Here is a 12,067-nt window from a genome sequence, read left to right on the forward strand (position 1 = left end):
TAAATCCTATTGAGCATCTTTGGAAAGAGCTGAAACATGCCGTCTGGAAAAGGCAACCTTCAAACATGAGACAACTGGAGCAGTTTCCTCTTGAGGAGTGGCCAAAATACTTGTTGAGACATGCAAGTCTCATTGACACTTACAGGAATCGTTTGATTGCAGCGATTGCCTAAAAAGGTTGTGCAACAAAATATTAAGTAAAGGAGGAACCATCATTTCTGTCCAGGCCTATTTCATGAGTTTTATTTTTAAAAAAAAAATCTGTGGAAGCATGGTTGAGAAGCAATGTCTGACTTTCAGTTGTTCACTTTCATAGATTTTTTATTTATTACTTTTGTCAGATTCAAAGTTATTTCTGTGACCATTATGGGCTTTTCTTTCATTAAACGAGAGATACCAACAAATTTGACATGAGTCACATACACACACGTGATACAAAACAATATGAACAGCAGCGTTTTAAATAGATACACCAGCAGAAGGATGTTATTCTACCTATATATCCATTGCTTACCTCTCTGGCAGAAGCTCAGCAAGGAAATTTTCCACTGACACAGCAGGCTGTTTTTCATGGATCATTCCACTCCGACGCAGGCTATCGATCCTCTCCTGAGCTCCCTGTAGACAGACGGTGTTATATTTAAGGTGCTATAATGATACTTGAACCCATTACCATGTATTTTTTTTTTTATTAATAGATTGTGAGGGAGCAAATATTGGTGCCCTCCCCTGATCCCAGCAAATAAACAGTTGTTACTAGGAGTAAATAAAGATCCAGGGCTCCCACATAAAATATTTAGAGAGGTTGCCACCATTGTGGGGTATCGCAGCTAGTACCTGAGCGCCTACTCCACATTAAAATAAATTACCTTGAGGCCTGCAGCATAACCAACAGGCTGAGGAGCAATGTTTGACTGTCCGTCTTCTCCTGTTACAAGGGCCATGCCAAAAACTTCTTGAAAGGCGTCTCGCACAGCGGCAACCTTCACTTCCTTCTTTGATGTTACCACAAGGTCAAGTTCTCCTCCAGATCCTAAAGAATTAAAGACATGGATGAGCATTTACACATTTACTCACTGCAAATCACATTTTTATGTACACAATCTTTTTTTTTCTATAAAATAGAATAAAATATTAAAATTGCTCACGGATATATGGAGCCATGCCAGGATCCAGAGTAGTGATCACGCTCTCCACAGAGTGTTTGGTTTTATCCAGCACAGATTTCACCACAGGATTGCCAGCAACTCCCTACATGTAATGGTAGAGGTTACTGGTTATTTTCTAGTTTATAGTAAAGCAGTAAGCAATCAAAATTTCCTGAAAAAATAATTAAACCCCCCCCGGAAAATAAGGCCCATCAGTTCAATCAATCCCATCACCACTTATCGTTATTTTTTGCAAGGAGTGGAACCCCCCCCCCCCACAAACCATGCACAGTAGTATTGATATGGGCCAAATGGTGATCAGAATGGTTCTAACAGACCTCAAATATCTGTAGTCATAAAGAAAAAAGTGACCTATCCATTCAACCAGGATGATTAAACATGAAGTGGAATGATTTATGTAAATGCATGTGATTGTATTGTAAGCCGACCTATTCCTTAGGCCTCTTTCACACGTCCGTGAACATTACGCACGTTTTTCACGGACATGTTAAAGGTGCGTATGGCCCTCCGTGTGCCGTGTTTATGGCACTCGTGTGTTCTCCGTGTGCTATCCATTATAACACACGGAGAACAGGAACTTTCTTCTCACCTGTCCCTGGCGTTGCTGTCCGTGGTGCTGATCTACGGTCTCCGTTCCTGCCGACTCCCCGCTGCTGCTGCTTCCTGGATTCTTGTTGTAGTAGCATTCTATGTGTATTACCAGGTGGTAATACACATTGAATGCTACTACAAAAGGTGGATTATAAAAAGTGAAGCCACTTGGACTAAACGATGTTGGTTTTTTTGTAACCTCTTTAATAGTTTTTCAGATATATACAACTCATTGTCGAGCTTTTTGTATTGCACTTTTCTAGTTCTAATGTCTATAGTATTTTACTATTGTATTGTTTTTAACATATAACTACGTCATTCCCAAGTCCACTCCTTTAAAAGAGCAAGGAACTGACGTAGTTATTAGAGACTTGTCAAAGCGCCGGCTGCCGGTGCGAAACAGCTGTCTGTGTGTGGTCCGTGTCTCCCTCTCCCCTTCCTTCCTAGGATGTTGGTCCTTTTGTAAAGAATAAATAAGATTTTTTCTGCAAAAAAAACAAACTGGTGAGTGCCTTCCATTCTCACGTTTTTTGTTCTGATCATTATATGTTTATACTATGAAGTTGCACCGCCAGTTGCAGATCCATACTTGAGAGTGAAGAGGCTGCTCACCGAGACAGGTGAATGAGGCACGGTAATTGCTAGGTGGAAGTTGTGCTCGGCTTTTTCCTCCTATCTTGAATGATTAAATACTTGGACTATTTTGCCATTTTTCATACTCTATATGGTAAAATGAATACTACTTATTCCGCATACAAGCAAGCCCCCATGAATAGTGATGAGCGAATAATAATTATTCGTGATCAGATTATTTGTAATTGATCCAAAAATAACATTCCAGTATTCATTACGAATAACGAGCCTAATGCAAGTCAATGGGGAACCCGGGCATTTTTCTTGCCATGATGAATTCTGAAATAGTACTCTGTATTCGGTAAGCATAATCCAAACACGAAAAGTTACTATTCGCCCAACACTATTCATGAGTTTATGTCGACAAATTCAAGAATTATGGCTGTCTCCTTAAAAGTGTTCTTCCCTTTTAAATGGTTATTTGAAGAGTTAAAAAGGAAGATAAGAAAAGTTTAAATTATCTCCACTTACTTGTTATCTAAAAAACTATTGGAACGGAGAGGTAACTATCTGCACTAATAAAATAGTATCATTTGTTTTTTGTCCTGCAAAGTAAATGATAAGAAGAATGCTTTTTGGTCTCTTAATCGCAACCAAAATATTAAGTTGTTAAAAAGGTCATATGTATACTCAACCAGTTTAACTGCTATTTTCTCCAAATGAAAAAATAAAGATTAAGAAAAGTAGGATTTTTGTGTACTCACCGTAAAATCTCTTTCTCTGAGTCTTCATTGGGGGACACAGCACCCACCCTGCTTGGTTTTTTGGTTGTTTAATTGCATTTGCCTGCTATTTTCAGCGGTCTTATATTCATAGACCTCTTGTTCGCACGGCTGCATTGTTTTCGTTACAACTTGTTTTTATGTATGGTGATTCTTGTACTCCTCCTACTGCTTGTGCACCAAACTGATCTGAGCCCGCCTCCGGCTCGGGGTGTATACTGCTAGGGAGGAGCTAACTTTTTATGTTTACTTAGTGTCAGCCTCCTAGTGACAGCAGCATAACCCATGGTCCTGTGTCCCCCAATGAAGACTCAGAGAAAGAGATTTTACGGTGAGTACACAAAAATCCTACTTTCTCTATCGTTTCATTGGGGGACACAGGACCATGGGACGTCCAAAAGCAGTCCCTGGGTGGGAATACCGAAACCCGCAGATAGGAAGAAACAACAACCTCCCTCGGCGGGCTTGCACTATAATTGAATGCTGCCACCCTATTACAGGTGTGCAACTGCTGCCTGCAAGACCTTTCTCCCGAAACTAGCATCAGCCGATGCTTGGGTGTGAACCTGGTAGAACCTAGTAAAGGTGTGCAGGCTAGACCAGGTGGCGGCCTTGCAGACCTGGTCGGCCGACGCCTGATGCCTAATCGCCCAAGAGGCTCCCACTGCACGGGTAGAGTGCGGCCTTACCCCCCGCGGCGGAGACTTGTCCCGAACCCGATAGGCCTCTGATATGGCGGAACGGATCCATCTGGCAATTGTGGCCTTGGATGCCGATTCACCCCTCTTGGGACCAGAAGGGAGGACAAACAGACCATCTGACTTACGGAACGGCGCGGTTCTGGAGACATAAATTCTAAGTGCGCGCACTAGGTCCAGGGTGTGCAAGGACCTCTCCAAGCTGTGAGAGGGGCCAGGACAGAAAGACGGAAGAACGATTTCTTCGTTAAGATGGAACGGGGAGACCACCTTTGGGAGAAAGGCGGGATCTGGCCGGAGAACCGCTTTGTCCTGGTGAAAAATCAAAAAGGGGGAACGACAAGAGAGAGCTGCCAGCTCTGACGTCCTGCGAATAGAAGTGATGGCAACGAGAAAACACCACCTTCCAAGACAGGTGAGAAAGGGAAGAATCTCGCAAGGGCTCGAATGGGGGGCCCTGAAGCGACCCTAGGACTAGATTAAGGTCCCAAGGTTCTAGAGGCCGACGGTACGGCGGGGCCAGGTGGGCCACTCCCTGGATGAAGGTCTTAACCTGTGAACGAGCGGCCAGTGGCTTCTGAAACAGGATTGATAACGCCGATACCTGGCCCTTTAGCGTTGCGAGCGAGAGACCCGCATCTAGGCCTGACTGCAAAAATGCCAATAGGGAAGGAAGGGAGAAGGCGAGAAGAGAAGACATATTATGCTCTTCACACCACCTGAAGAAAACCTTCCACGTGCGGTAGTATATTCTTGATGAAGATGGCTTCCTGGCCCTAATCATTGTCTGAATCAAGCCCACTTTACACGTTGCAATTAGTTGTACAATCGCATTTGCGATGTGACACGCCCAGGTTGCATACGGGATCTATGAGATTTCACGTTGGTCGTTCATTTGCTGTCACACGAGCGTTAGTAGTCTATGTTAAATTGGTCAATTTTGTGTGCGATCCTTTAGATCATGTGTTCTGTGACATATGCATTGAGCACCTTTTTTTTTTTTTTATTTATTGACTTGCCAAGCGTGTGTAATGTGGGATGCGTTTTTACTATGTCATCTGCCATTCAGCTCTGCTACATGGCCGCTAACAGCAGACACAGACAGCCATGTAGCAGAGCTGAATGGCAGATGACAGCAGACACAGACAGAGCCGCACTGTCAGAATGAACTCGGGTGAACTTCACCCGACTTCATTGTCATGCTGCGGCTGTGTCTGTGTCGCGTCCTGATTAGCGGTCACCAGTGAAGACTCACCGGTGACCGCTAATCTCCTGAGTAACTGAAGTTAGCAGCCCTCTCTCATATACTCACCAATCCCCGATCCCCGGCGCTGCACGGCATTCACACTGCTCCGGCGGCTTTTACTGTTTTGAAAAAGCCGGCCGCCCATTAAACAATTTCGTATTCCCTGCTTTCCCCGCCCACCAGCGCCTATGATTGGTTACAGTGAGACACGCCCCCACTCTGAGTGACAGGTGTCACACTGCACCCAATCACAGCAGCCGGTGGGCGTGTCTATACTGTGTAGTGAAATAAATAATTAAATAATTAAAAAAAACGGCGTGCGGTTCCCCCCATTTTTTTTAAAACCAGCCAGATAAAGCCATACGGCTGAAGGCTGGTATTCTCAGGATGGGGAGCTCCACGTTATGGGGAGCCCCCCACCCTAACAATATCAGCCAACAGCCGCCCAGAATTGCCGCATACATTATATGCGACAGTTCTGGGACTGTACCCGGCTCTTCCCGACTTGCCCTGGTGCGTTGGCAAATCGGGGTAATAAGGAGTTATTGGCAGCCCATAGCTGCCAATAAGTCCTAGATTAATCATGTCAGGCGTCTATGAGACACCCTCCATGATTAATCTGTAAGTTACAGTAAATAAACACACACACCAGAAAAAATCCTTTATTAGAAATAAAAAACACACACATATACCCTGGTTCACCACTTTAATCAGCCCCATAAAGCCCTCCTTGTCCGGCGTAATCCAGGATGATCCAGCGTCGCATCCAGCGCTGCTGCATGGAGGTGACCGGAGCTGCAGCACACACAGCCGCTCCGGTCACCTCCACGCAGCAAATGAACACAGCCGCGCGATCAGCTGCTGTCACTGAGGTTACCCGCGGCCACCGCTGCATCCACCGGTGGCCGCGGGTAACCTCAGTGACAGCAGCTGATTGCACGGCTGTCTTCATTTGCTGCATGGAGGTGACCGGAGCGGCTGTGTCTGCTGCGGCTCCGGTCACCTCCATGCAGCTGCGGTGGAAGCGACGCTGCATCATCCTGGATTACGCCGGACAAGGAGGGCTTTTTGGGGCTGATTAAAGTGGTGAACCAGGGTATATGTGTGTGTTTTTATTTCTAATAAAGGATTTTTTCGGGTGGGTGTTTATTTACTGTAACTTACAGATTAATCATGGAGGGTGTCTCATAGACGCCTGACATGATTACTCTAGGACTTATTGGCAGCTATGGGCTGCCAATAACTCCTTATTACCCCGATTTGCCAACGCACCAGGGTAAATCGGGAAGAGCCGGGTACAGCCCCAGAACTGTCGCATATAATGTATGCGGCAATTCTGGGCGGCTGTTGGCTGATATTGTTAGGGTGGGGGGCTCCCCATAACGTGGAGCTCCCCATCCTGAGAATACCAGCCTTCAGCCGTATGGCTTTATCTGGCTGGTTTTAAAAAAATGGGGGGAACCGCACGCCGTTTTTTTTAATTATTTAATTATTTATTTCACTACACAGTATAGACACGCCCACCGGCTGCTGTGATTGGGTGCAGTGTGACACCTGTCACTCAGAGTGGGGGCGTGTCTCACTGTAACCATAGGCGCTGGTGGGCGGGGAAAGCAGGGAATACGAAATTGTTTAATGGGCGGCCGGCTTTTTCAAAACAGTAAAAGCCGCCGGAGCAGTGTGAATGCCGTGCAGCGCCAGGGATCGGGGATCGGTGAGTATATGAGAGAGGGGGATAGACTGACATGGACTGAGAGTGAGGGACAGAGATAGTGACGGACTGACAGAGATTAGTGCATGACAGACATTGTGAGGCGCTTCAGAACGCAGCTTTTCAGCTGCGCTCTGAAGCAGACCTTTTTTAAGCTGCGGTGCAGAGCGCACACCTGCGCACATAGCATCAGACAACAAAATCGTATGAGGGATGTCACACGTTACAATTGACTAGGTTCGTGCAACAAAACGCTCAATTCTAGAGAATGATACGATGTGTTTGCGATCAACGGTTTTGCGTTCAATCCTGATCGCATGTAGCTGTCACACGCAGATAGCTCACAAACGATGCCGGATGTGCGTCACTTACAACTTGACCCCAACGATGGATTGTGAGATATATTGAAGCGTGTGTAGCGGGCTTTACTCTTGAAGAAAAACCAGCCTTAGCTAGAACCCAGGATTCAATGGCCAGGCCGTCAAATTTAGGACCTGTAAGTTCTGATGGAAAAGAGGTCCCTGCTGCAGGAGATCTGGACGGTCTGAAAGGCGCCACGGAGCGTCTGCGAGGAGCTGAGTTAGTTCCGCGAACCATGCTCGCCTGGGCCAGTCCGGAGCCACTAGGATGACCGGTATTCCTTCCGCCTTGATCTTCTTGAGGACCCTCGGGATCAGAGGGAGCGGAGGGAAGATGTACGGGAGACTGAACTGGCTCCATGACAGGGTGAGGGCGTCGACTCCTAAAGCCAAGCGGTCGCGGCACCGCGCTACAAATTGCGGAACCTGACGGTTGAACCGGGAGGCCATTAGGTCCACATCCGGAACTCCCCATCTGTCGCAGATCTGGTTGAAGACTTCCCGGTTGAGGGACCATTCTCCGGAGGCAAGGCCTTCCCTGCTGAGGAAGTCCGCCGCCCAATTGTCCACGCCTGGGATGTGTACCGCTGAGATCAGAGAGTGATGACACTCGGCCCAGTGCAAAATCTTCTTGACTTCTCGCATCGCCCCGACACTTCTTGTGCCGCCTTGGTGGTTGATGTACGCCACCGCCGTCGCATTATCCGACTGGATCCTGACCGGGCAACCCTGTACTAGGTGCCGAAACTGCTGCAAGGCTAGCCGGATGGCTCTTATCTCCAAAATGTTGATCTGGAGACAACTCTCCCTCGGTGACCATCGGCCCTGCGCTGTGTGATGCCGAAACACTGCTCCCCAGCCCTGGAGACTGGCGTCGGTGGTCACTATCTTCCAGTGGAGCGGGAGGTAAGACCTTCCTGACGCGAGGTTGCGTTGATTGAGCCACCAACGGAGGGAGTGGCGGGTCTCCGGCGAAAGATGAAACCTGCGGTCCAGAGAAAAGGGAGATCTGTCCCACTTCTTCAGCAAGGCCAGCTGGAGGGGGCGGAGGTGGAACTGTGCAAAGGGTACCGCTTCCATCGCCGCCACCATACGACCGAGGACTCGCATGCCGAACCTGATGGAAACTTGGCGCTGACACCGGAGAGTGCGGAGTCCTCGTTACAGGGAGGACATTTTCTCCTGTGTGAGGAAAACTCGCCCTTGGATGGTATCGAATACCATGCCTAAAAAGGTGATCCGACGGGCCGGGGTCAGAGAGGACTTCTTCCGATTTATCAGCCACCCTAACCGTGAAAGGGTGTCGATCGTGACCTGAACCCCAAGACGACAGTCCTCGAAGGAAGAGCCCTTTATCAACATATCGTCCAAGTATGGGATGACCATAACACCCCTGGCATGTAGGACGGACATGGCAGCAGCCATGATCTTTGTAAAGACCCTGGGTGCGGATGCGAGGCCGAAGGGAAGAGCCGTGAATTGGAAGTGATCTTCCGCTATCGCAAAGCGGATGAACTGTTGGCGAGAGGTGGCTATCGGGACGTGAAGATAGGCGTCTTGAATATCCAGCGATGCCAGGAATTCGCCTATCTCCATGGACGCGATGACTGACCGGAGTGACTCCATTCGAAATGGCCGAGGCCTCACCGACCTGTTTAGAAGCTTTAGGTCGAGGACGGGACGGACAGAGCCGTCCTTTTTGGGGACCACGAAAAGGTTGGAATAGAACCCCTTGAAACGCTCTGCGGGAGGGACTGGTACCACGACTCCGGCTCGGAGGAGGGAGTCTATGGAGTGAAAGAACGCGCGAGCCCGCGCGGGAGACTCGGGAGGGCGAGATAGGAAAAAAACGTCTCGGTGGCTTTGCTTCGAATTCTATTTTGTAGCCTGATGTGATGATCTCTCTGACCCAGCCATCGGCGGTCAGGGGGATCCACACATGCTGAAAACGAGACAGACGCCCTCCCACAAGTCTGGCGCTGTTGCGAGTCACTTGGAGGAACGTCGGCGGTAACCAGAAGAGTATCTCGTGGACTGGCGTGGACGTGAACGCCAGGCGGGATTGGTCTTGAATGATGGGGTCTTCCTGTCTCTCGGAGGAGAGCGGCTTTTCCGCGGCTGGGGAGTGGAGTTGAAGCTGCGAAAGGGCCAGAAACGAGCGGTGGGGCGCCGATTCTGGAAGCGCTTGGGGCGCAATTGGGGGAGAGATGTACTCTTTCCTCCCGTTGCATCGGAGATCAACTGGTCCAGCTTATCTCCGAAGAGACGTTCCCCTAGGAAGGGCAGGGAAGTTAGTGACTTCTTAGAGGCCGCATCCGCGTTCCAGGACCGGAGCCAGAGGGCTCGACGGATGGCCACATTGTTGCTGGCGGCCTGGGCCGCGCAACTTGCAGACGCCAGGGCTGCATTAAGCAGGTACTCACCCGCGAGGGAAATCTGCGAGGCGATGGGAACCAGGTCCGGATTGGCAGGAATGGCGCGGAGACCGCAGCGTAGCGTGTCCGCCCAGGACATCAGGGCCTTCGCAACCCAAACCGAGGCAAAGGCCGGAGAGAGGGATGTGCCCGCTGCCTCGAAGGCGGAACGGGCCAACCTGTCAATAGTACGGTCCGTAGGGTCCTTAAGAGACGTACCGTTAGTGAGTGGAAGGACTGTGTGAGAAGACAGGCGGGAGATTGGGGGGGGTCGACCACAGGGGAGCCTGCCCAATCCTTTCGAAGACCCTCAGGAAAGGGATAATGCAAATCGATAGACTTACCGCTGGTAAATACCCTGTCCGGCTGTTGCCTGTGGCTGCGCAGTAACTCAGCGAATTCTGGATGTCCGCTGAATGTGTTCTGGGCCCGCTTCACCCGCTTAAACGAGACCTGGGTGCTCTGGGAGGCGACGGGGTCCACCTGTACCTTCAAGGTCTGGTTTACTGCTTCTATCAGGCTATTCACCATGCGCCGAATATCAGCCGCCTGCTCTGAGTCCTGCAGGGGTGCCGCATCGGAATCATCATCGGAGCAGTCAGAAGCCTCCCTGGAGGACTGACGGTCTGGACCTGGGGATGAAGGTGAAACCTGGGAAGAGTCTGAGGACGAGACCTGGCGGGTCCGTTTCTGAGCAGCAGAGGAGGACCCTGCAACGGGGCTCACCTGCTCCGGAGGCGAGTGCGCCGGGTCTGCGGGAATCTGGGCGAGCGACGGCAGCAGGCGCAGTGCTTGCGCGATGGTCCGAGAAGCCTCAGAGAGGGAATCTACGGACTGGGACAGGGACGCTAGCCAGTCGGGGGGGGGCGGGACGCAGGGCCCTGCAGCATATGGCGCTGTGGCGTCTGCGGTATCAGAAACGTCGGCCGCGGAGTCCTGCGGAGGCTGCGCGTCTGTAGAACAGACGGAGCATAGTGGGGCGTCCTGACCCTGGGAAAATTTGGACTTGCAGGAGGAGCATGCAAAAAATAGTGCAAAGGGGGCCTGCTTGGATTGGGTGGGCTTAGCCTTAGGCATGGTGAAAGCAAGTACTCTCCCTGGTGGCTGCTAGGAAGGAGACAGGAGAGGGTTAACTCGTCCCTAAACTCAGAGAACGCTACCTAGTGAGGGCTACTCCTTAGGAGCAGAGCTTACCCAGGTCCTGCGTGCTGCCCACCAGTCCAGAAGAGGGAGTCCAGGAGTGAGCTGGCCAGAAGGGTCAGAACGCCGGCGCGCTGCAGCCTCAGGGGACCAGAGACAGGCTAAAATGGCGAGGGGACGCTGGAGGAGGCTGAGGGAGGAGCAGCATTCCGGCGCGAAAACCGGAGGATCCACAGCCCCCACCATCAGCCAGGAGGCAGAGCAGTGGGAGGATACAGAGGGAGACGACCGGCGGCCAATAGCGCTGCAGCGGGGGCGAGGCTAGGACGCAGGAGCGACTAGGCCGAGACCGGGGGCTAAATTTATGAAGAGGGCCGGGGGAAAGTGCAGGAGAGGTCGGTCCTACCTGTAATCGGCGGCGCCGGCCCAGCGACGGATGCGGTGCAGGCAGGGCTCCCTGCCCCTGCCTGTGTACAGCGCTACTCGTCCAGGAAGACTCCGGGGGAGAGTGTGCTGAGGCAGGGTAGTGGACATCATGATGGGGGTAGCAGCCCCCTTGCAGGAGAAGGCAGCGTGACAGGGCCCCATCGATTACACACGCTGCGGAGTTTCCATCCCTGCTGTACTCCCCTGTACGCCCTTTGGGGTGATACCGCAGGGCGAATCAGGGGTGCCCACAAAACAACCTGCCCACACGCGCACCCCCGGCAGCGCTACCACGGGGATGGACGGGGGAGAGGGCCCGAAATCTCAAGCCCCTGCGACCCTGGGGAGTGGTACCCACAGGGCTGCGGAGGATGAGTGAAGCGAATACCTGCAGAGAAAAAGACGACAGGTATGAGAGTAATGAGCGGCGCCGAAATAAAAGAAAAAAGCGCAAAAAACATACATGGCTGAGGGGGGCCGAGACGGCCCACATCAGCCTCCTACGACACTAAGCTAAAACTGATCTGAGCCCGCCTCCGGCTCGGGGTGTATACTGCTAGGGAGGAGCTAACTTTTTATGTTTACTTAGTGTCAGCCTCCTAGTGACAGCAGCATAACCCATGGTCCTGTGTCCCCCAATGAAACGATAGAGAAATGTATAAATTAGATATAGTTGTAATCGGATGTGCAGAATACAGTTAATGTCAATTTTTCAGCACAGAGAACTCAATAGACACAAAAGCCAACAGAATGGAGCAACAGCAGTTTTTTTTTTTACTTGTTCAATACATTACCGTATTTTTTGGATTATAAAACGCACTTTTTCCCCCCAAAATATTGGGGGAAAGTGGGGGGTGCGTCTTATAGTCTGAATGTGGCTGCGGGGAATGAGGGTGCTGCGGTGGAGCGGCTCCTCTGGGGCATGAGCAGGCTGTAGCAGCCTGCCGTGACCTCGTGG

The 12,067-nt window shown here is 50.7% G+C and overlaps 1 protein-coding gene across 2 annotated transcripts in view; it reads right to left on the reverse strand.

The window, feature by feature from the left end:
* PRRC1 (proline rich coiled-coil 1) overlaps positions 1-12,067 on the reverse strand; it is a 54,242-nt gene that overhangs the window by 25,521 nt on the left and 16,654 nt on the right. For both annotated transcript variants that reach the window (XM_075324728.1, XM_075324719.1), the window contains exons 5-7: positions 1,149-1,251; positions 870-1,033; positions 515-618 (exon numbers count right to left, since the gene is read on the reverse strand). In XM_075324728.1, the coding sequence (XP_075180843.1) occupies positions 515-618; positions 870-1,033; positions 1,149-1,251 (371 nt within the window). The remainder of the gene's footprint in view (positions 1-514; positions 619-869; positions 1,034-1,148; positions 1,252-12,067) is intronic.

The sequence above is a fragment of the Anomaloglossus baeobatrachus genome, chromosome 1 (assembly GCF_048569485.1).
Source record: "Anomaloglossus baeobatrachus isolate aAnoBae1 chromosome 1, aAnoBae1.hap1, whole genome shotgun sequence".
NCBI classification, from domain to species: domain Eukaryota; kingdom Metazoa; phylum Chordata; class Amphibia; order Anura; family Aromobatidae; genus Anomaloglossus; species Anomaloglossus baeobatrachus.